Genomic DNA, 24,413 nt, shown 5'->3' on the forward strand with positions numbered 1-24,413 from the left:
TTATTCAGCCATGAAGAAAGGGACATCCTGAGATTCCCAGCTACATTCATTAAACTGGAGGGCATTATTTTCAGAGAAATAGCACAGATAAATACAGGTGATCTTCGTATGTGGAATTAAGAAGAACAAGATACATTTGACCTGAAAGATTATTAGGGGTAGCCGGGTGCTGGTGGCTCACGCCTGTCATCCTAGCTACTCAGGAGGCTGAGATCTGAGGATCACAGTTAAAAGCCAGCCTGGGCGGGAAAGTTCGTAAGACACTTATCTCCAATGAACCACCAGAAAACCGAAGTGGCGCTGTGGCTCAAGCACTAGAGGACTAGCCTTGAGATGAAGAGTGGAGGGACAGTGCCCAGGCCCAGAGTTCAAGCCCCATGACAGGCCAAAAAAAAAATTATTAGAGTTGAAGAAGGTGACTGGAAGCAAAGGATGGGGAGAAGGAAAGGAGAAACGCAGGGGGTGGGGTGGGGAGAGGGCGGGGGAGGAGATGAATGGATGGAAGGCTTGATCAAAGCATGATACATAAAAATGAATGGAAAATATCACAGAGAAACTATATACAGTAAAATGCATTAATAACTGATAAAAATGGTCTTCCAGCCTGCTGCTGGAAGTCTGGGTGTTTCACGAGAAAGGCACATTAGCACAATCCACCAACAACCACCAGAGGGAGCCAGCGGCACACAAGTATCTTCTCCATGAATGGACTCCAATGACTTCCCGGGGTCCCCCTACTTGAGAAGAAAACAAACACTTCAAGAACTGGCCAGAGTTCTACCTTCCTTGGAGCTGGCAAAGCTTTCTATAAGGTCCAAAGTTTAGGAAAGTCTATAGTCCATAACCTCATTATGAAGTTATAAAGTTAGCCAGTGGCTCTTGCCTGTCATCCTAGCTACTCAGGATGCTGAGATTGGAGGATCACAGTTCAAAGCCAGCCAGTCCATAAGTCTTATCTACAATGAACCACTAGAAAACAAAGTGGAGCTGTGACTCAAAGGGATACCTTGAGCAAAAGAGCTCAGGGACAGTGGCTGGGCCCTGAGTTTATACTCTATGACTGTGTGTGTTTGCAGGCTTACATATGGGTGAAAAAAACTGGGTTTGAACCCAGGATACTTTTTCCCCTCAAGGCTGGTGCTCTACCACTTGAGCCACAGCCTCCCTTCTGGCTAACTTCTGGTTCACTGGAGATGATTCATGAGCATCCTTGCCCAGGCTGACTTCAAGCTGTGATCCTCAGATCTCAGCCTCCCCAGTATCTGGGAGGACAGGAGTGAGCCACTGGCACTTGGCAAGTTTCAGTTTTTGTTTTTGTTTTTGTCAGTCGTGGGGCTTGAGCTCTGGACCTGGGCACTCTCCCTGAGCTCTTCAGCTCAAGGCAAGCACTCTACCACTTGAGCCACAGCACCACTTCTGGTTTTCTGGTGGTTAATTGGAGATAAGAGTCTCATGGACTTTCCTGCGTAGGCTGGCTTTGAATGGTGATCCTCAGATCTCAGCCTCCTGAGTAGCTAGGATGACAGGTGTGAGCCACCGGCACCCAGCAAAGTTCAGTTTTAAATAAAGTTCCCTTAACAAACCTCATGAGAGGCCCACTTGGGGGAGACTTGCAGGGTATGTGTGCTAAAGTCCCCCCCGCCCCCCATCATTATTGAGAAGACTACATACCCTACATACAGACTCCAAGCCATGGATTCCTGAGTTCTGGGACCAGTGCACCTGCCCTGTGCCCACAGACCTGCTCCATAGCTTCTCTTGGAGCCTGGTGCCTGTGGCTCACACCTGTAATCCTAGCTACTCAGGAAGCTAAGTTAGTGCTTCACTTTATTCCTGTGCATTGATCCTCCTACTTGTGCTTCTCTGTAGCTGGAACGGCAGGTTCACACCACTGCACACAGCAATTAATGGAGATGGGAATCTTGTGAATTTGTTGTTGTTGCTGTTCGTGATTGGGCTTGAACTCAGGGCCTGGGTGCTGTCCCTGAGCCTTTTTCCTCAGGGATAGCACTCTACCACTTTGAGCCACAGCGCCACTTTCTGTTTACTGGTGGTTCATTGGAGAGAAGAGTCCCATGGACTTTCCTACTTGGGCTGGCTTGGAACCATGATCCTTAGATCTTAGCCTTCTGTGTAGGATTACAGGTGTGAGCCACCAGCACCCAGTGAACTACTTTTTTCTTTTTAATTCCCAGGCTGGCCTCAAACCGCAATATCCTAAATTTCTGCATCTTAAGTGGCTAGTTTGTTTTTGTGTGACACTGGCGGTGTTCCTTGTTTTCCTTTCCTCTTGAGTAGCTGCTAAGTGTCTGCACCACGGAACCAAAACACTTGCACACTCAATGTCTGTTGTGGCACAATTCCTAACAGCTAAGTTTGGAATCGGCCTAGATGCCAACCAATAGAATAAAGAATTTTCATCCAGGTGCCAGTGGCTCATTGGTGTAATCAATGAGTTAATGATTATAATGAACAAAGCTGAACTTCCACCCGTGGACTCCTGACTTCTTGTGCTTGTTGTATTTTTAATGTAACAATGTTTTCTAACGGACTGTGTGACTCAGTTATTGTGGCTTACTCTCTGTGCATCCACCCAGCTTGGATGTGGACACTGGGAAGGAAAGGGCTGCCAACGTGTCTGGTGCTGTGTCCCAATGGCTGGACAGGGCATACAGAGTGGGTAATGGACGTGTGTTGGGTAAACGGGCTGAGACACATTTTAAATTACATAATCCTTTAAAGAAAAGCCAGGCCAGAGTGGCTCACACCTGCAATGGTAGCTACTCAGGAGGCTGAGATCTGAAGATTGTGGTTCAAAGCCAGCCTGGGCAGAAAAGTCTATGCCATTTTTAACTCCAATAAAACCATCAGAAACGGGAAGTGGAGCTGTGGCTCAAGTGGTTGCTAGCCTTGAACATCAAAGCTCAGAGATGGTGTCCAGGCCATGAATTCAAGCCTCAGGAGTGGCACAAAAAGAAAAAAGGAAGAAAAAGAAGGAAGAAAGGGAAAAAAGGAAGGAAGGAAGGAAGGAACGAAGGAAATGAAAGAGGCAAACAAGGGGAAAGAAGAGGAAGAAGATGTGGAAAGTAAAGAGGGAGAAGAGAAAGGAAAGGGAGAGGGCATTACGTCTTGTGCGGAGCTAACAATTGTCACGAAGCTAACAATTGTCAAGAAGCTAACAATTGTCAAGAAGCTAACAATTGTCACTAAGCTAAGCAATTGTCTTTCAGATCGGGGCGCTCCAGCCACACCCAGTGCTGGGTTGGGAGGAGGCGTTCTGAGGGTTGGGAGCTGCTCTTACCATTTTGGTGTGGGTGGTGGAATGGGACATCTCGGTGCTCTCAGCCTCAGCCCCTTTCCGCATTCCACTAAACCACTTCCTGTATTCCATCCGCACCTGAGAGAGAGAGAGAGAGAGAGAGAAGCCGGGGTTACAGCCAGTGGACCCAACTGGCACGTCCTGGTCATTTCCTTCTTGTTGTCTTGGCCACACTCAGGGGGATTCATTTGATTGAAACTTAATCTCCATTGTGGAAAGGTATTTGTGTTGGATGACATCAAGACCTTGATGGGCAGTGGTGGCCATGGTGGTGACGGGGAAGGGGATGAGCATGGTGGTGGTTATATTGGTGCTGACGCTGGTGATCATCATTTGATGGTGGCAGTGGTGGTGATGGTTATAATGGTGATGGGGGTGATGGTGGTGATGGGCATTAAGGTAACTGGAGGCACCGTTCATGGCACACTAGCTATGTGTGAGGCCCTTTGGTCATTTAACCCTCACCTCGACTCGGGGAAGACAGGCCTCCACCTTTCCTTGGACTCTGCCGGAGTGAGTTCTCTTGAAGGTGTGTGGACTCAGCCAAGGTCACCCAGAGGCCGGGACACATCTACCATTCTAATCCCGCAGCCCTGACATGGAAATGCCACTGCGTGCCCGGAAATGCCCCGAGTCAACCTCGCTTAGCTTCTGGACACGTGAACGTGGGCAGGGAAGGAGTCAGCGCTCAACCCTGCTTCACCAGGGAACTGAAATTGTATTTCTTCTGGGCAGGAAGAACCCAGAGCCCACAGGCAGTGCTGAGACCTGGGGGAGAGCCGGGCCTTCGACCACCGGCACTGCAGCTGCTACCAGTTCCACTTGACAGCAAAGGAAACATCCAGAAAGGCAATTCCAGAGGCAACATGGCCCCTGACCCCAACCCACGCATGCTCTTCCAAGAGAATGGTAGAAGCCAGGCCCTGGTGGCTCAGGCCTGTAATGCTAGCTACTTAGGAGGCTGAGATCTGAGGACCATGGTTTGAAGCCAGCCTGGGCAGGAAAACCCATGAGACTCTTCTTTCCAATTTGCCACCAAAAAGTTGAAGGTTGAAGTGTGACTCAAGGGGTAGAGCGCTAGCCATGAGCAGAAAGGGCTAAGAGAGCATGAGACCCCGAGTTCAAGCCCCGCCATGGGCAGGAAAAACAAAAAGAGAGCTCCATGGAGATGATTCGTTGGTAAGCCCAGAGGACTCAGCAGGGCCAAGCAGCACTGGTTCCTCATTCCAAGTAGAAGATGGATCTCGCGAGACCCATCAAAAAGTGGGGGGAGGGGGAGCAGGCACTGGGCGGTGCCCTGGGGCGGAGGGGGCTCACCTGGCGGTTCAGCAGGCAGTGCACCACGAAGAGCCACACCCCCTGCAGGACGTTGGTGATGGTGAACAAGTAGGCCATGACCGAGCCAACCACCTCCCCTACTTCCTCCACCATGAAAAAACCAAGGCTCCACGAGCAGCCCAGGATGAAGAGCTGCGAAATGGCTTTCAATGTCATGACTCTGCAGGGAAAAGGGCAGTGTTAACTATTATCTATAAGCATTTTTTTTTTCCTTTTGTCAGTCATGGGGCTTGAACTTAGGGCCTGGGTGCTGTCCTTGAGCTCTTTTGCTCAAGGCTAGCACTCTACCACTTGGAGCCACAGCGCCACTTCCAGTTTTCTGGTGGTTAATTGGAGATGAGAGCTTCTCTGGACTTTCCTGCCTGGGCTGGCTTTGAATCACAATCCTCAGATCTCAGCCTCCTGAGTAGCTGGGACTACAGGCGTGACCCACCAGTGTCCACCAGCTGAGTGATCTTTATAGCCACCTACTTGAAGATGAGGCTGAGCCCAGCTTTTCAATCACCGCTGCTGACCATTCTTGAAGATGACTAAGTCCTCTACATGGAATCACTGTGAGATTTGTAGGCAATGCCTTGTAGGATTTTGGGTGGGTGCATTTGGATGATTTCCTGACTTCCTAATATTGTGTCCTACTGGGTTTCCTCAAACAAAAATTGCGTTGGGTGTTTAACAATTGACTGAGAACTTTGCGGTGTGTGTGTGTGTGTGTGTGTGTGTGTGTGTGTCCACCACGAATCTTCACTTACACACATGTACAGGGTTGGGAAATTCCCAGAAGGCTGACATTCTTAGGTCCTTAAAGATGAAGGAAACTGGGGACAAGAGATCTTAGGTCATCTTGGTAAGTAGATAAGACTAAACGCAGGGTCAGACAGAGGTTGAGCAGTGTGGTTTTTTTTTTTTTTATCTCTATAACAAACCAGTTCCAGATACGTATCCATTCGTGGAAATGGAACTAGGAAATGAGGGGCTGGGTGAGGCTGGGAGAGACCTGGGAGGAGAACAATGGAAAGAGGGCGCTGTCAAGATACATTGTACACATAAACTGAGCCCCCTTTGTACAACTTTTAAAAAAACAGTAAAGGGGCTGGGAAGGTGGCTCAGTGGTTAGAGTGCTTGCTTTGCATGCCGGAGGCCCTGGGTTCGATTCCTCAGCCCCACATAAGCAAAAAGAAAAACAAGCCGGAAGTGGCGCTGTGGCTCAAGTGGTAGAGTGCTAGACTTGAGCTGAAGAGCTAAAGGACAGCCCCCAGGCTCAGAGTTCAGGCCCCACGACTGGACCCCCCCCAAAAAAAATAGTAAAAGGGCTGGGAAGGTGGCTTAGTGGTAGACTGCTTGCCTAGCATGCATGAGGCCTTGGGTTCGATTTTTTAGTACCACATAAACAGGAAAAAATAATAAAAATAGAAACAGCTGGGTGCTGGTGGCTCACACCTGTAATCCTAGCTACTCAAGAGGCTGAAATCTGAAGATTGTGGTTCAAAGCCAATCCAAGGCAGGAAAGTCTGTGAGACTCTTATCTCCAATGAACCACCAGAAAGTTGGAAGCAGAGCTATGGCACAAGTGGTAGAATGTTAGCCTTGAGTACAAAAGCTCAGGGACAGCGCCCAGGTCCTGAGTTCAAGCCCCAGGATTGACATAGAAATTAAAAACGAGTTTATTATAAAAAGGTGAGTGCTGGGCGCTGGTGGCTCATACCTGTAATCCTAGCTACTCAGGAGGCTGAGATGTGAGGATTACGGTTCAAAGCCAGCGTGGGCAGGAAAGTCCATGAGACTCTTACCTCCAATTAACCACCAGAAAAACCGGAAGTGGCGCTGTGGCTCAAGTGGTAGAGCGCTAGCCTTGAGCTGAAGAGCTGAGGGACTGCGCCCAGGCCCAGAGTTCAAGCCCCATGACAAAAAAAAAAAAAAAGATGAGCATGTATTTGATTCATTTTAATAACTGGGACATAACTGGGATAGTAATATCAATCCCGTGATTTGTAGTTAAAAGGATTCCATAAAATAATATTGACAAAGGACATTTATATATAACAAGTTCCGAATAAACATTATTATTATTGTTGTTGTTGTTATTATTTGTCTGAGACTGGGCTTGAACTTGGTATCTGATGCTTTTGCTCATGATTAGCTGGTGCTGTACCACCTCAGTCATGCCTCCAACTCCTCATTCTTATTTTAAGAGTTAAATGATACCAATGAGGACTAAATTTCTGTTATCAAAGAGAGTGAACTTAGAAGTGAGTATACTCTCAAGGGAGATAAAAAGACAACATGGATACTCCTGGATTTGGTTTCATATACAGTGTGTCTTCCAAGGAGAAAAGTCAGTGAATATTCCCTGGATAAATAAGGTCCATTATTACATGAATTCTGTGCTGGAAATTGCACCCAGGGACTTACCCATGGGCTAGGCAAGTACTCTACCACCGAGCCAGGACTCCTCATCTGTTTTTGTATGTGTGCACACACTGAGAGTTGAACTCAGGGCCTGGGCACTGTCCCTTAGCCTTTTCACCCCATGTTGGCACTTAACCACTTGAGACACAGCTGAACTTCTAGCTCCTTTTTTCCCCCCTGGTTAATTGGAGATAGGCATCTCAGACTTTCCTGCCCAGCATGGCTTCAAACCTCAATCTTCAGATCTCAGCCTCCTAAGTAGTTAGGATCACAGGGGTGAGCCACTGGTGTCCAGCCCATACCTTGTGTTTAATGGGCTTTCTCTCCCGGGAAGAATGGTCTTATAAAGCCACATCCCTGGGCACCACTGATGATGGTCCTTTCCTTACCTGGTGTCCTGAAGGGTAGACACTTCTTTATTGAGGGAGGCAATTTTGCTTCTCAGAATCCACAGAATTTGGCAATAGAACACCGAGTTTATCTGTGGATGGAAGCAGCGTGAAACAAAGCGACTTGAGCTATTCTGCGGAGACCCTTTCAGGCACCCTAGCTTGCGTTGGATCTGAGAATCGTTCCCCCAGAGACGGAGGTTTCTTTGGACCAGCGTGATGTGGTACGGTTTGTACTGTGCACAGTGAGTGCTCTGTGGCACCTGGTGATTGGCTGGGTAGATTGATCCTCAGTTGTTCAAAACAGCGTGCTGGTAGTGGAAGTCTGTTATCATTCATCTCCATAGCAGGTGTAACCCACAAGTTCCCAGTTCCCTTGTGGAGATAACCATTTGCTGAGTGAATGAGAGCCAGGCTTTTCTAATGGGGCAGGGAGAAAGAGAGAGGGGGGGAAGAGAGAGAGAGAAGAGAGAGGAGAGAGAGCGAGAGAGAGAGAGAGAGAGAGAAACACTAAAGGCACAGGTCAGAGGTTGGCCTTTTGCTTAGCACCTGTGAGACCTTCCCTGGGTCTGATTCTCAGCACCACAAAAAAAAAAAAAAAAAAAAAAAAGATTCATAGCCGGGCACTGGTAGCTCCCACCTGTAATCCTAGCTACTCAGGAGACTGAGATCTGAGGATCATGGTTTGAACCTAACCTGGGTAGGAAAGTCTTAGGAGACTTTTTATCTCTGATGAGTCACCAAAAAAGTGGAGATGTGGTTCAAGTGGTAGAGTGTTAGCCTTGAATGAAAAAGCTAAGGGACAGTAGTGCCCAGGCCCTGAGTGCAAGCCCTGGTGCACACACACACACACACACACACACACACACACACACCAGAAGCATATACTCTGCTTGGCCATATAAGACCAGGCACAGCCATGAATAATTACCACATACCAAGATAATGACTGCCACGGGTCCTATGAAGCTCCAGATAAATCCTTTATCAAGGTTGAGCCAGCAGCTGTGGACAGGAAGAGAGGCATCAGCTACCTTTTCCTCCAGAGAGGAAGTAGAGTTTGAGTCCAGGCTTCTAGACAGAGACCTAAACAAGCGTCTTAGCCTCCCCAAGGATGAAGCAGGGCCAGTTTGGTGGGAAGACCAAATGATTGACTATAGCAGACGCGATCTTAACAAAGATTCAGGTTCTCGCCAGTCTCCTCCTTTTCAATCTCATGCTGGCTACTCTGGGTCTTCTCTGCATATAAACTTTAGAAGCATTTTCATGAATGGGCACAACATATTTCCTGGGAATTTTTTTTTAATTGGAGATGCATCGATTCTGCAGATCAAGTGGGAATCAGGTTTACAAGATTGAATCTGCCTGTCCATGATCACAGACTGTCTCTCCACCTGTTTCCATCTTCTTTGAATTCTCTCAGTAGACCTGTGTGGCTTTTCTGTCATAGAACTTGTAGGGAAGATGGAATGTCTGGGAGGGTTTAGAGGACAAATAGATCCTGGCAAAGAGGTAAGGATTGCTAGGATGAGAATGACCACTATGATAAAACAACATTTTAAACTGGGCTCTGGTGGCTCACGCCTGTCATCCTAGCTCCTCGGGAGGCTGAGATCCAAGGATCACAGTTCAAAGCCAACCTGGGCAGGAAAGATATGACACTCTTATTTCCAGTTAACCATCACAAAGCCAGAAATGGAAGTGTGGCTCAAGTGGTAGAGCACCAGCCTTGAACAAAAACAAAAAAGGTAAGGGACAGCACCCAGGCCCTGAGTTCAAACCCCAGAACCAGCAGGAACAAAAGAAAACACACAACAAACAACATAACAAAAATCATTCTGGTGTCATAGCACTGAAATTCATTTCTAACCCCGCCCCCCACGCTTCAGGCTTACTGGGTAAAGGTTCCATAATTCTTAGGTCCAACTGCTGCAGACACGGCCACGATGCCAGCTGGGATTCCATAGCCCAGAGGGTACATGAACCTCTTCTTGAATCGGCCTGTGGTGGTGTAGTTGGCCACCTTAAGGTTCCTGACGGTGAGGAAGAGGTGGAGGCCTTCTAGAAGCATCCACATGAAGGAGGCCAAGTAGAGGTAATGTAACACCCCTGCTATGATGGCGCACAGCGTCTAGAAGGGAGAGAGAGGAGCTGGCGGTGGGGGCGCATGCGGGCCAGATCTCACTTTCTTTGTTGTTGTTGTCAGTTGTAGGGCTTGAACTCAGGGCCTGGGCGCTGTCCCTGAGCTCTTTTTGCTCAAGGCTAGCACTCTACCACTTTGAAGCACAGCGCCACTTCCATTTTCCCTGTGGTTCATTGGAGATAAGAGTCTCATGGACTTTCCTGCCTGGGCTGGCTTTGAACCATGATCCTCAGATCTCAGCCTCCTAAGTAGCTAGGATTACAGGTGTGAGCCACCAGCACCTGGCTCTCATTATCTTCTTGGCGTCTTGCTTAGAGTTTGGCTTGGACCGGCAACCTCCAACCCCTATGGCCCTTTGCCAGGAGGCTGTCCAATTTCTGGGAGTGTCTGTTGGCCATTGGAATTATCTTTTCCCGTGAGCACAGCAGGCCAGAAATGACATGGAATAAATGTCACTGGAGAAGCTCACAAATATATGATGGACACAGCAACAGAGAAATAAGAATCTTACATCCTATTTTCTCTCGGAAGTCAATGTAAGGTGGGTGCCCGTGGCTCACGCCTGTAATCCTAGCTACTCAGGAGGCTGAGATCTCAGGATCATGGTTGAAAGCCAGCTTAGGAAGGGAAAAACTTGTGAGATTCCTATCTCAAAGGTCAGAAGTGGACCTGTGGCTCCAGAGGTAGAGCATCAACTTTGATTGAAAAAAAAGCTAAGGGAAGCACCCAGGCCTTGAGTTCAAGCCCAGTGCCAGCACACACACACACACACACACACACACACACACACACACACACACACACACACACACACACGAGCTGAAGTAGTCTGTGCATTCCATATAAACCTAAGCCTTTCTTAAAGCACTCTGTGATGCTCTTTTTGCCCATTGTGTTGTTTAAAACAGGATAGCCTTGGAAGAGTCTCCTTCACCTTGGAAGTGAAGGATCGACAACTTTTCAATCTGCTCACCCCTGACGCATCTACAGGAAATGAGCGCTGTGCTAAGCCTCTGATATGCTGGGGGCTTATTTGTTACAGCAGCTAATGTTAACCCGAAGTAATTCCACCAGTTGGACATCCAGTGAATAAACAGACACTCAGAAAATGTGGTCTCGTTCTGCAGGAAGAAACCTTAAGATCTCTAGTTTGGTTTTTCTTTCTCTTTCTCCTACCCCGTTCCTCTGATGAATGTCTCTTCCTCGTCATCTTTTGATTGGCAATGAGATCACTCAATGACACCGCTCACCTCCGGCTCAGTTCGGTTGATGCCCGTGAGGAAAAGCAAGTGTGCCAGGAAGAGGCAGACAGAGAGCTGCAGGTGGAGCGTGGTGCCCGTGTTGTGGATGGGCCGGCACAGGACGAAGGTGAGGGCCGCCAGGAGGAGACACAGCAGCGATACGCTCAGCCCCACGCAGGTGATCACAGACAGGGCGAAGTCTGCCTGCAAGCCGCCAGAGGAGAGAGACAGTACAGCTCCCGTTATCAGGAACAAAATCCCCTCGGAGCCTGGGATTCTTTTGTCTTGGTCAGTCATGGGGCTTGACCTCAGAGCCCGTGCGAGGTCTCAGCTCTGTTGTTCAAGATTAGCACTCTTAACCACGTTTAGCCATAGTGCCACTTCTGGTTTTCATTGCAGATAAGAGTCTCACAGACTAGCCTCGAACTGCGATCCTTATATCTCAGCCTCCTGAACCTCCAGCAGCTAGCCAAAGAGCACTTCTAATCCTCCGTCCATGTTACCATGGCCAGATGTGCAGGACTTCCCTCACTGGCCTCAGCCCCCTCCACTCCCGCTCACAAAGTGTCGGGCCATTAACAGCTATGAAGGACATCCCCACCACATCTACCCAGAGCCAGGGGGCAGATGGTACCCCAGCTCCTCACCTCTCAGTCGTGACAACTCTGAGGGGTGAGCTCTACACTGACTCCCAGAGAAGGGACTGTTATGTACATGGGGATGAGAGAGGGCGGACAGAACACACGGCCGATGACCTGCATCCCATCATTGTGGTTCTTGCTCCCATGGTGCTTTGGGCACCTATTCAAATGATTCCTCCCATCATGCCCAGGGTGCCCTCTCAAGCAATGGGTGGAGCCGGGGAGGTACATGCATGAGCCATCACCACAGGAGAGGAAGAGAAGCCCAGCTTCTGCCCCCAGCAGAACATTCTCCACCTCACCTTGTTTTCCCTCCACTTCGTGCCCCTCGCCTTCTACTGCCGTGTCCTGAGGTCACTTCGCAGGTTACGACCAGGTGACCCCTGAAGAGTCTTTTTCTAATTTGGGCGCAGGCGGTGATGCCTGTAATCCTAGCTACTTAGGAAGGCTGAGATCTGAGGCTCTCGGTTCAAAGCCAACCTGGGCAGGAAAGTCCAAGACACTCTTATCTCCAACAAAAAGCTGGAAGTAGAGCTGTGGCTGTAGTGGTAGAGCACTGGCCTTGAACAGAAAAGCTCAGGGACAACACCCCAGGCCCTGAGTTCAAGCCCCAGGACTGGCACACAATTTTCCTAAAATGAGTGTAAGATGAGCTCCAGGACCCATGAATCTTGATACCTTGGGGGCCAGTGCCATGAGGACAGCAAAGCTGGACAGGTGGTAGCACTTGCACGTGGTGTAAGAATCGTTACTTTTCACTGGAGAGCAGCCTTCGGTGGACCAGCTGCCCCCTTCCTTGGATCCTTCCCAGGACACACACAAGCACTTTCTTCTCAGGGTGCCATGCTGGAAAGAGACGGTGTGAAGGTGATTTCATCTTTTTGAGTTCATGATTTCATCCGAGGTCCTGAGTTAGGGACCAGCTTGGGAGAGCATGGGTGGGGAAGTTTGGCCTCACCACACCTGCTGGGGCGGGGTGTGGGGGTTAGGAGGAATTTATTCTCCTTGTTGTTGTTGGTGGTGGTGGTGGTGATGGTGATGGTTCTGGGACTTCAACTCAGGGCCTGGGTGCTGAGCTTTTGCTTTCAAGGCTAGTGCTCTACCACTTTAAGCCACAGCGCCACTTCTGGTTTTCTGGTGGCTTATTGGAGATAAGAGTCTCACGGACTTTCCTGCCCAGGTTGGCTTTGAACTGATGTCCTCAGATCTCAGCCTCCTGAGTAGCTAGGATTACAGGTGTGAGCTACCAACCAGCGTCTGGCACCTTCTCAATTCTAATAGTTTCCAAGTGTTCTCGCTCTTCCTCAGCCTCACTGGTGCTCTGGGTTTCAGTGTGGGATGCATTGGTGGGTGCTTTGGCATGTCTTCTCAGCCCTCTTACCTATCAGTGCTTGCGGCTGGATTTGGGTGAAAGCTGGTGAAACCCACGAACCTCCAACTCACCGTGGGTCCTGCTCACCTGAGTGTGTTGAAAAGTCAGCAGTGCGGGGTCTGACAGGTGGACTTTGCCTTCTGAGCCAATGGTGCCAGTCACGACCTGAGAGTTCAGCCTGACTCCCCGCATCCCTTTTCTGTGATGGAAGAAGGATTCGTTCAGAAAGTTCCCGAGAGTCTGGTAAGTGATGAGAGCCACCTTACCGGCACCTGAAAACGAGACGCACAGGTGAGGGCTGCAGCTTCTGGCGGACGCACCCCTGACCTCTGTGGGGTCATCGAGAAAACCGAATTTGTGGTGAGAGTCATCTCAGTGCAACCCGAACATCTCATGGCGCCCATGGATTTGCCGTGTGCCTGAGGTGTTGTGAGACTCTCTCTTGCTTGAGGACGCTGCGAGCCCCACCCGAGGGTCCAGCCACCCAGGACAGCGCCCAGAGCGTTTGTCTCCCCACCCTTACCTTCCCTTCCAGATCCCGTGAGGGTGCTGGCGCAGTCGATGTCCATTGTGTTGTTTCCAGCTGCCAGAACAGTCTTCTGGTCGCATCTCTTGGTTTCATAGACTGGGGACATGGGATGATGAGCGCCGGGCCCCGGCCCTGCCTCTCAGGGCTAATAACACTTGTTAGAGAACTGCTTGCTTGCCAGGTGCCAGTGTCTCACGCCCTGTCATCCTAGCTACTCAGGAGGCTGAGATCTGAGGATCGTGGTTCAAAGCCAGCCCAGGCAGGGAAATCTATGAGACTCTTATTGCTAATGAACCACCAGGAAACTGGAAGTAGTGTTGTGGCTCAAATTGGTACAGCCTCCAAAAGAGACTCAGGGACAGTGCCCTGAGCTCAAGCCCCAATACAGGTACAAGACAAATCAAAACCCTTTTGGGAGCACATTCTTGTACTCTAACGGACGTTGGAAATGAGAAGAGAGCTGGTTTATCCCAAAGTCGGGAGTGGAAGGCATGGCTCTAGCTGATGGCACTGCTGAAGGGTGATTGGCTGGGGGGCGGGGGGCGGGGCAGGCTCTGACCTCAGCCGTAGATAAATTCATGGGAGATTCGCAATTCAATGGTGATATTTGGGAGGTGGTAAAACTGGAAAGTAAAGGGCTCATTGGAGGAAGTGGGTCACGTGAGCTTTTTGACGGCCTATATTGTGACCATGAACTTGAAATTTTGTCCCTACGAACCTTTAAGTTGATTGCTCAGTTATTTTTGGTGTGTGTGTGTGTGTGTGTGTGTGTGAGTGTGTGCATGCACTAGTCTGGGGCTTGACCTCAGAGCCTGAGCACTGTCCCTGAACTTTTGTGCTCAAGGCTAGCACTCTACCCCTTGAGCCACACAGTTCTACTTCCAGCTTTCAGGTGGTTTATTAAAGATAAGAATCTCACAGACTTTCCTCCCCGGGGTTGGCTTTGAACCATGATCCTTAGCTCTCAGCCTCTTATGTAGTAGGGTTGCAGGTGGGAGCTACTAATCCGCAGCCTCATATGCATTTTGCAAGAAGAGCCCCAGCCACACCAAGTGCTGACGTGGACATGTTTGTAGTCTGGGAGCAGAGAGACCTCATGGGAGGTGCAGAGAACACCAGCCCCCCCCCCCCCCCCCCCCCGCCAGCCTCTTACTGTAGCTGGAAGGAATCTGCTTGGCATTTCTTACCTATATCAAGCTCTGGATATTCTCCTTTTGTTGGAAAATCAGAACTTTGATTCCATATGAAGAATTCTACACGCCGAAGCATTTGGGTGACATTCTTCGCAAAGTCTTTTCTGTTTCCGTTTTTACCCATAGCTCTCTTTCCAAGAAACAAAAACAAGTAGGTGAACGCTCATGGAAACTTAGTTAAGAAAGAATAGGATCAGGCACAGTGCCTCTGAGTGACTCAGAAGACTGAGATCAAGGTTCAAAGCCCAGCTTGGGTAGAAAAGAAAAGTCCATGAGACGTTATTGTTGTTTGTAGAGCTTGAACTCAGCTTGGGCACTGTCCCTCGGCTCTTTGCTTAAGGCTAGCACTCTAGCTCCACTTCCAATTTTCTGGTGGTTAGTTGAGTGTCACAGACTTTCCTGCCTGGGCTGACTTCAACCCCTGATCCTCAGATCTCAGCCTCCTGAGTAGCTGCCACTTCACCAGTTTAAAACTTAGATATTTCCCACCGCCTCTCAGGAAAGAGGCAAAACTTTCCCCAAGTAGGACCTAGGCTAGTGTGAAAATAACTGGTGAGCGGCGCAATGCTTGAATAGCAGAGTGGCCAGGTAAGTCTAACCCGATGTTTCCCAGAGCCAAACTTGACCACACTCACCCAAATATTCACTTGAGGCGTAGCCGTTCCTCCTGTCTCTGTGCCCTGGTCTTCTGGGGAGGAAAGAAGACATTTACATGAGATGTGGGGAAAACACATTCATCCCTGAGGTTCCTGCAGTCCATGCTGATTCCCCCTAAGAAGTCCAAAAGGCTGGGCACTGGTGGCTCACCCCTGTCATCCTAGATACTCAGGAAGCTGAGATCTGAGGATCACTGTTTGAAACCAGCCAGGGCAGGAAAGTCCAAGAGACTCTTATCTCCAATAAACTACTCAGAAAAGCTGCACGTTGCACTGTGGCTCAAGTGGTAGAGCCCTAGCTTTGAGCATAGAGAGGCTCAGGGACAACATCCAGGCCCTGACCTTAAAGCCCCAGGACCGCTGGGTTCCAGTGGCTCATACCTGCAATCCAAGTTACTCAGGAGGTTGAGATCTGAGGATCACAGTTCAAAGCCAGTATGGGCAGGAAAGTCTGTGAGGCACCTCATCTCCAATTAACCACCAGAAAACTGGAAGTGGCGCTGTGGCACAAGTGATAGAGTGCTAGACTAGAGCTGAAGAGCTCAGGGAGAGCGCCCAGGTCCAGAGTTCAAGCCCCATGACCAACAAATAAAAATAAGGCCAGGTGACAGTGGCTCACGCCTGTAATCCTAGCTACTCAGGGGGGTGAGATCTGAGGATCGCGGTTCAAAGCCAGTATGGGCAGGAAAGTCTATGAAGCTCTTACCTCCAATAAACCACCAGAAAACCGGAAGTGGCACTGTAGCTCTAGTGATAGAGTGCTCGCCTTGAGCTGAAGAGCTCAGGGATAGCGCTCAGGCCCAGAGTTCAAGCCCCATGACCAACAAATTTTTTTTTTTTGGGTCCGGTCGTGGGGCCTGAACTCTGGGCCTGAGCGCTGTCCCTCAGCTCTTCAGCTCAAGGCTAGCGCTCTACCACTTGAGCTACAGTGCCACTTCCGGCTTTTTTCTTTTTGCTTATGTGGTGCTGAGGAACTGAACCCAGGACCTCATGCATGCAAGGCAAGTGCTCTACCACTGAGCCAACTTCCCAGCCCCATGACCGACAAATTTAAAAAATAAAAAACCCACAGGATCAGGACCAGCGGGGGGGCGGGGGGGGGGGGAAACAGTCTAAAATGAGACAAGAACTGGTAACCCATGCTTATAATCCCAGCTAGTAAGGCAGAGGAGATCTAAGTATGGTTCCAAGCCAGCCCAGGACAGGGCAATCCATAAAACACCTATCTCCAATGACCCAGCAAAAAGTCAGAAACTTAAGTGGTAGAGCACCAGCCTTGAGTGGAAAGGAAGAGGGACAGTGCTCAGGCCCTGCGTTTAAGCCCTGTTACTGAAGTAAGGAGGCCAGGTCTGGCTGGCACCATATTGGCCACATGGTAGATTATAGGTCTGGCATCTTGTCTTCATGCTGGGGGAAGGAAACCCTCCCCCCACCCCACCCCCATCACCTTCCTCCCAGGTAATGGGCGTGCCCAGACCCCTGGAGGCAGGAGCAGGCACTTGGCTGATAGGTTACTGAATCTGTCAATCCAGTGCCTGGGACTGGGAATTTCCTGAGGATCTGCCTCCTGCAGGGAACTATTTAGGCCCAGACCAGTCCAGCCGCCATGACTCCATGCCATTTGTGTCTCTGTGATCATATCTTGTGTCCTGTCTCCTGGCTCATCTCCGGCCATCATGGCGTCCCAGTTCAGCCGAATTGGCTTGTTGGTATTGCTTTTGTTATCTCTTTAGCATGTTTCCTAGCTGTGTTATGTGTATCTGTGTGCTGCAGGCCTTGGTAAGAACCGGCGGCCTGCAGCTGTTAACTGTATAATAAAGACTCCAATATTCTATATTTTAAAATGTGGCTTCTTGGATGATTTACCTTACAAATTACCAGCACAAAACAAAAAAGAAAAAAGGAAGAACATCATTGTAAAGTCTTTTTTTTTTTTTTGTCAGTCGTGGGGCTTGAGCCCTGGGCCTAAGCACTGTCCCTCAGCTCTTCGGCTCAAGGCGAGTGCTCACCACTTGAGCTACAAATTGTCTTACAGTTGATATTCCTCTTAAGAAACTTGAAAGTCCTTGGGTGCTCACACAGAGGCCCCAACACATTGTGGGGTGCAGGGAAGACACTAAGAAAACTTAAATGAATGGAAAATGGGGGAGCTATTGGGCATCCTCAGATTGGTTTGTGGCATTAGAGATCCAGTCCATCCATCTCTCCTTCATGTCTCTGCAACCTAAAAGTCAGGTCATCGATTATATTAGACTTAGGGACCACTTTAATTTGTGTGTGTGTGTGTGTGTGTGTGTGTGTGTGTGTGTGTGTGTGTCTGTGACTGGGATTTGAACACATCGCCTACTTGTTAGGCTGGGATCTGGAATTGCTAGCCAGGGTCCTGGCTCTGGGTACTCACCCTGCTGTGGAACCGTTTCCCCTTCCGTGTGGCCTGGGGACAGTTCATCTACAAAGGGGACAGCATGTTGAGTCTGTGATCCTGCAGCTTCCCCTTCAAACCCTCTAGCCATTCCCAGCTCTGTGCGACACTGGAGCAAAGCAGAGATGCTCACGTCCCTAGGCAATGGAGGCTAGCTCTGCTGAACCACCAGCGGCCAGCCCAGGACTTCCATGCACTTGCTTTCAAGAAGTGGAATTGTGAGCTCTGTGCTGGCAGCTCACACCTGTCATCCTAGCTACTCAGGAGGCTGAGATCTGGAGACACACAGTTCAAAGCCAGCCCAGGCGGGAAAGTTCGTGAGACGCTTATCTCTAATAAACTACTCAGAAAAAGCTTCATGTGGTTCTGTGGCTTAAGTGGTAGAGTGCTAGCTTGAGCACTGAGAGGCTCAGGGACAGTGCCCAGGCCCAGAGTTTAAGCCCCAGGACCAGGATCAGCAAAAACTTTTTTTTTAAAGTCCAAAGTGGGACAGGAGTTGGTAATCCATGCCTGTAATCCCAGTTAGTAAGGCAGAGGAGATCTGAGTATCATGGTTTAAAGTCAGCCCAGGTCAGGGAAATCCATAAAACACCCATCTCCAATTAACTAGCAAAAAGTCAGAAGCTTAAGTGGTAGACCACCAGCCTTGAATAGGAAGAATGAGGGAACAGTGTCAGGCCCTGAGTTCAGGCCCCGTTTCTAGCACAATAAAAAACGGAATAAAAGAAAGCAATTTTAAGCTTTTTAGTTGATATTCCTCTTAAAGAACTTGAGTCCTTGGGTCTCACCACAGAGGCCCCAACACATTGTGGGGTGCAGGGAAGGACTCACAAAGAAAACTGTTAAATGAATGGAAAATGGGGGGGGCTGTTGGGCATCCTCAGACTCTCTGGCTTGTGGCATTAAACACCCAGCCTCTCCCTCCATCTTCCCTTTATGTTTCTGTAACCTAATTCTTCCCCTTTTTAAAGAAATCAGGTAACTGATTGGAATTAGAGCCCACTTTAAAGGCGTGTGTGTGCGTGTGCGTGTGCTTGGGTGAATGTGTGTGTGTGTGTGTAACTGGGATTTGAACACAGAGCCTACTTGTGAGGCTGGCACTCTACCACTTGAGACACATCTCCATCTAGACTTTTTGCTGGTTATTTTGGAGAAAAGAGTCCTTAGACTGTTGTATCCAAGTTGGCTTTGAACAGTGATCCTCCAGATCTCAGCCTGCTGAGTAGTTAGGATTACAGGGATGAGCCACCCTGCCTGGCTGTACTCTCTCATCTTGTGCAGACTCTTCTTGACCTGACCACATCCTCACAGACCCTTTTTCCCTACAGGTCACATTCCTGAGTCCCTGGGAGGCAGGGCCTGGGGACAGTTCATCTACAAAGGGGACAGCATGTCGAGTCTGTGATCCAGTCGCACAACCCTGCAGCTTCCCCTTCAAACCCTCCAGCCGTTCCTGGCTCTGTGTGACACTAGAGCAAAGCAGAGATGCTCACGTCCCTAGGAAATGGAGGCTAGCTCTGCTGAGCCACCAGCGGCGAGTCCAGGGCTTCCATGCACTTGCTTTCAAGAAGCGGAATTGTGAGCTGGGCTCTGGTGGCTCACGCCTGTCATCCTAGCTACTCAGGAGGCTGAGATCTGGAGGATCACAGTTCAAAGCCAGCCTGGGCAGGAAATTCCATGAGACTCTGATCTCCAATGAACTACTCAGGAAAAGCTTCATGTGGTGCTGTGGCTCAAGTGGTAGAGTGCTAGCTTGAGCACTGACAGTCTCATGGACAATGCATAGGCCTTGAGTTCAAGCCCTAAGATGAGGACAAGCAAAAAAAAATTTTTTAAGTCCAAAATGGGACAAGGGCTGGTAACCCAGGCCCAGAATCCCAGCTATTTAATGAAAACTATAAAAACTTAAAGAAAGAAATTACAGAAGACACTAGGAAATGGAAAGACCTTCCATGTTCTTGGATAGGCAGCCTTAATTATAGTGAAAATGGCCATGCTGCCAAAATTAATATACATATTCAACTCAATTCCTATTAAAATCCCAATGATGTCATTTCTGAAATACAGAAAACAGTCCAAAAATTCATATGGAACAACAAAAGACCTAGAATAGCCAAAACAATTCTAGGCAAAAAAGACAACATGGGTGGGATCTTGTTTCTGGACTTCAAACTCTACTATGAGCCATAACAAAGACAGCATGGTACTGGCACAAAAACAGACTTGAAGACCAATGGAATAGAATAGAAGATCCAGAAATAAATCCACAGGCCTACAGCCAGCTGATATTTGACTAGGAGCCAAAGACATACAGTGGAAAAAGCACAGCCTCTTCAACTACTGGTGCTGGGAAAACTTGGCGGCCACATGCAGAAGACTAAAAGTAGACCCCAGCCTGTCACCATGCACTAACATCAACTCAAAATGGATTAAAGACCTTAACATCATCCTGAATCTCTGAAACTACTGCAGGACAGAGTAGGAGAGACACTAGAACTTATAGGCACAGGCAGAAACTTCCTGAACAGAGTCCCAGGGTCACAACAAATTGGAGAGAGACTCGACAAATGGGACTACCTTAAAATAAAAAGTTTCTGCACAGCTAAAGACATAGCTGCCAAACTAGAAAGACAACCAACTAACTGGGAAAAATATTTACCAGCAATATATAAGACAAGGAGTTAATATCCAGTATATACAGGGAACTCAAGAAACTAATCCCTCCCAAACCTAACAAACCAATTACTAAATGGTCAAGGGAGCTAAAGAGAGACTTCTCAGAAGAAGAGATAAAAATGGCAAAGAAACACATAAAGGAAAGTTCACCATCCCTGGTTGTAAAGGAAATGCAAATAAAGACAACCCTGAGATACCCCAGTCAGAATGGCCCACATCCTAAAGTCAGACAATGACAAATGCTGGCGGGGATGCAAAGAAAGAGGAACCCTATTACACTGCTGGTGGGAATGTACACTAATACAACCACTTTGGAAAGCAGTCTGGAGGGTCCTCAGACAGCTAAATATTGATCTCCCCTATGACCCAGCCATACCACTCCTAGGCATCTATCCTGAACAACAGGAACCAGGATACAAGGACAACTCCATGTTCACTGCAGCACTGTTCACAATAGTCAGGATATAGAAACAACCCAGATGCCCCACTACAGATGAATGGATCCAAAAATTGTGGTATCTATATACAGTGGAATATTATACAGACATTAGAAGGGACAAAATAATGGCATTCGCAGGGAAATGGATGGAACTAGAAGAAATCATGTTGAGTGAGGTAAGTCAAGACCAAAGAGACAAATGGCACATGGTCTCCCTCATAAGTGGATGTTAAATCCAAAACATACGGTGATACCACAAAGTAAGCAAGAGTCGAGAAACAAAGGACCTCCACTCATCTGGCCGAATCATTACTAAATGACCCCATGCTGACGACCACATATGTAGTATATATGGGCACATCGGAGGGAAATAGGAGGAGGACACAGATACAGAGGGAAACGGGAAAACATACAACCCATCATCTGCCCTGGACATTGATCAAAACAAACCAAGCAACTCAATGGCAGTGATGGGAGGGAGGGAAGGAGAGGGAAGGAGAGAAGAAAGGAATGTACATTTCATCTAATGTGGAAGAAATAACTATATAATCAAAGCCCATAGAACTCATAATCGTTTTAGACCACCATAGACAATTTGCCCCATGAAGGTTAGAATGTGTTTGCGACTTAAACTAAGCATCACTATTCCACAACACTGTGAAATTTGTGAAATTATGTAATCACTTAATCACAATAAAATTTTTGAAAAAGCAAACAGGTTACTGATTATATTGAATTAAGAGTCCACTTTAATTTATGTGTGTGTGTGTGTGTGTGTGTGTGTGTGTGTGTGTGTGTGCGTGTGTTGTGTGTGTGTAACTGGGATTTGAACACATAGCCTACTTGTGAGGCTGGCGCTCTACCACTTGAGCCACACCTCCATCCAGACATTTTGCTGTCTATTTTGGAGAGAAGAATCTTTTTTGGACTGTTGTTCCCAAGTTGGCTTTGAACTGTGATCCTCTGGATCTCAGCCTGCTGAGTAGCTGGGATTAAGGGGATGAGCCACCCTGCTTGGCTGTACTCTCTCATCTTGCAGAGACTCTTCTTGATTTGACCACATCCTCACAGCTCCTGTTTCCCCACAGGTCACATTCCTGAGTCCCTGGGAGGCAGGGATTCAGGAGCACAGCAACTAGCCCAGGAAGTAGGGATCTGGAATTGCTAGCCAGGGTCCTGAATCTGGGTACTCACCCTGCTGTGGAACCGTTTCCCCTTCCGTGTGGCCTGGGGACAGTTCATCTACAAAGGGGACAGCATGTTGAGTCTGTGATCCTGCAGCTTCCCCTTCAAACCCTCTAGCCATTCCCAGCTCTGTGCGACACTGGAGCAAAGCAGAGATGCTCACGTCCCTAGGAAATGGAGGCTAGCTCTGCTGAGCCACCAGCGGCGAGTCCAGGGCTTCCATGCACTTGCTTCCAAGAAGCTGAATTGTGAGCTGGGCTCGGGTAGCTCACGCCTGTCATCCTAGCTACTCAGGAGGCTGAGATCTGGAGGCTCAAGAGTTCAAAGCCAGCCTGGGCAGGAAATTCCATGAGACTCTTATCTCCAATGAACTACAAAAAAAGCCAGAAGTGATGCTGTGCCTCAAGTAGTTGAACGCCAGCCTGAAGCAGAAAAGTTCAGGGACAGCATCCAAGCTTTAAGTTTAAGCCTCAGGACCAACATACACACCCATTAAATAAACCAAGTTCAGAAGAATATGAAGCCAGTCCTTTTGGAATGGAAGGAGAGTGACTTGTAAGGCAGCCATGCATTCCCAAGGAGTGTGCAGAGCTGGGACTTGCGAGGCGGTTTGGTTTCGACAGCCTCGCTCTGGGAAAGACGGGGGACAGCACAGCCGTGAGGGACAGAGGCTGGGACACAGCTCTGCTCTCTTACTCTGCCTTGAGGCTGGTGTTGCTGTCACCAGCTATGGTCTCCTACTTCCCCTTTTTTTGAGGGGTGCCCATCCTGGGGCTTGAACTCAGGGCCTGGTTGCTGTTCCTGAGCTCTTTTGCTCAAGGCCAGTGCTCTACCACTTGAGCCACAGTGCCACTTCCGGTTTTCTGGCGGTTCATTGGACATAAGAGTCTCATAGACTTTTCTGCCCAGGCTGGCTTTGAACTACGATCCTCAGATCTCAGCCTCCTGAGAATTTAGGATGACAGGTTTGAGCCACTAGCACCTAGCTTTACCCTCTTTTTTTTTTCTTTTTGTTGGTCATGGGATTTGAACGGTGAGCCTGGGCACTGTCCCTCAGCTTTTCGGCTCAAGGCGAGTGCTCTACCACTTGAGCCACAGCACCACTTCCAGTTTTCTGGTGGTTTATTGGAGATAAGAGTATCACAGACTTTCTTGCCCGGGCTGGCCTTGAACCATGATCCTCAGATCTCAGCCTCCTGAGTAGCTAGGATGACAGGCATGAGCCACTGGTGCCTGGCCTTTTTTTTTTTCTTTAAAAGAGTTATTATACTTATTTTTTAGGAGAACTCAAACTTATCATACCAGTGGGCCCAGAGGAATTTCTACCCCAAAGTCTGTGCCTCCCTTCCCCCCCTTTTCTTTCATGATGGAAGGCGTATTTGGAGATGCTTACTGTAACACTGTGGATGTTCGATGTCAATTATGCTGGCCACCCAGTTGAGCCAAGGCATCGCTACCACGCAGCTGCAGAGGTAGCTCCCAATCTTGTTCTTGCAGTAAGATTTTTTCCTGCAGCGCACCTGCTGCGTCTGGCACTCATCGATGTCTGACGGGCAAGAAGAAAGCTACGCTTACTCTTCAAGAACTGTGCCATGTCCTCTTCTCCACAGAGTTCTCATGGCCCAACATGGTTTATCTAAGTATGGAGCTTGACAGGTGCCAGTGGTTTTTCATCCCAGCTATTCAGGAGGCTGAGATCTGAGGGTCAGGGGTTCAAAGTCAGCCCTGGCAGGAAAGTCTGTGAGACTCACCTCCAATGAGTCACTATGAAGTAGGAAGTGGAGCTGTGACTCAAGTGGTAGAGTTGGAGCATTGAGCAAACAAGCTCAGGGATAGAACCTAAGCCCTGAGTTCAAGTCCTAGGACTTGCACAAAAACAAAACAAAATAAAACAGAACAACAAAACATAAACCAACACCCAGGGATTGGTAGTGGAATAAAGTAGAAAATATGTCATGAGACACAGAAGGACCATATCCCTTATGTCCTGGCTCAGAGAATCTGTGCTCTGAGTCTCTCTTGGTTTAGCAGCTAATGGGCAAGAGTTGAGGTTCAAGAAAGGAAACCCACAGACTGACTCTGCTCTGGGCCAATGCCGCATGCTTCCTCTTTCTATCCAAACACGGAGACGGCTAAGCCAGGCGCCAATGACTTATGCCGGTCATCCTAGCTACTCAGGAGGCTGAGATTTGAGGATCCCAGTTCAAAGCCAACCCAGACAGGAAAGTCTGTGAGACTCTTATCTCCAAAAAACTATTCAGAAAAAGCTGCAAGTGGTGCTATGTGGGTCAAATGGTAGATTGCTTGCCTTGAGCACAAAGAAGCTCAGGAACGGTGCTTAAACCCTGAGTTCAAGCCCCAGGATTGGGGGAAAAAATATACCTGACTAATTGCTGTACCTCTTGAAGTATCTTCTGAGGCCCTCTGATCCTCTGGAGGCTGTGGGGAGGGGGTGTGTTTTACA

General features: G+C 48.7%; 1 protein-coding gene across 2 annotated transcripts in view; it reads right to left on the minus strand.

Annotated features, from left to right (window-relative positions):
- Nucleotides 1-343: 343 nt before the first annotated feature.
- Nucleotides 344-24,413, minus strand: part of LOC122122843 (putative adhesion G protein-coupled receptor E4P) — a 31,627-nt gene continuing 7,557 nt past the window's right edge. Inside the window, exons 5-18 of one of the 2 annotated variants that reach the window (XM_042697257.1) lie at nucleotides 23,343-23,495; nucleotides 21,959-22,006; nucleotides 15,207-15,259; nucleotides 14,566-14,701; nucleotides 13,373-13,474; nucleotides 12,937-13,121; nucleotides 12,156-12,323; nucleotides 10,846-11,040; nucleotides 9,348-9,583; nucleotides 8,391-8,457; nucleotides 7,453-7,544; nucleotides 4,637-4,817; nucleotides 3,302-3,397; nucleotides 344-737 (exon numbers count right to left, since the gene is read on the minus strand). In XM_042697257.1, coding sequence (XP_042553191.1) covers nucleotides 735-737; nucleotides 3,302-3,397; nucleotides 4,637-4,817; nucleotides 7,453-7,544; nucleotides 8,391-8,457; nucleotides 9,348-9,583; nucleotides 10,846-11,040; nucleotides 12,156-12,323; nucleotides 12,937-13,121; nucleotides 13,373-13,474; nucleotides 14,566-14,701; nucleotides 15,207-15,259; nucleotides 21,959-22,006; nucleotides 23,343-23,495 — 1,715 coding nt within the window. In that variant the 3' untranslated portion in view covers nucleotides 344-734. The remainder of the gene's footprint in view (nucleotides 738-3,301; nucleotides 3,398-4,636; nucleotides 4,818-7,452; nucleotides 7,545-8,390; nucleotides 8,458-9,347; nucleotides 9,584-10,845; nucleotides 11,041-12,155; nucleotides 12,324-12,936; nucleotides 13,122-13,372; nucleotides 13,475-14,565; nucleotides 14,702-15,206; nucleotides 15,260-21,958; nucleotides 22,007-23,342; nucleotides 23,496-24,413) is intronic. The other variant, XM_042697259.1, reaches the window with a different exon arrangement.

This window comes from Dipodomys spectabilis, unplaced genomic scaffold (assembly GCF_019054845.1).
Source record: "Dipodomys spectabilis isolate Male_0828 unplaced genomic scaffold, ASM1905484v1 ptg000215l, whole genome shotgun sequence".
In the NCBI taxonomy this organism is placed as follows: Eukaryota; Metazoa; Chordata; class Mammalia; order Rodentia; family Heteromyidae; genus Dipodomys; species Dipodomys spectabilis.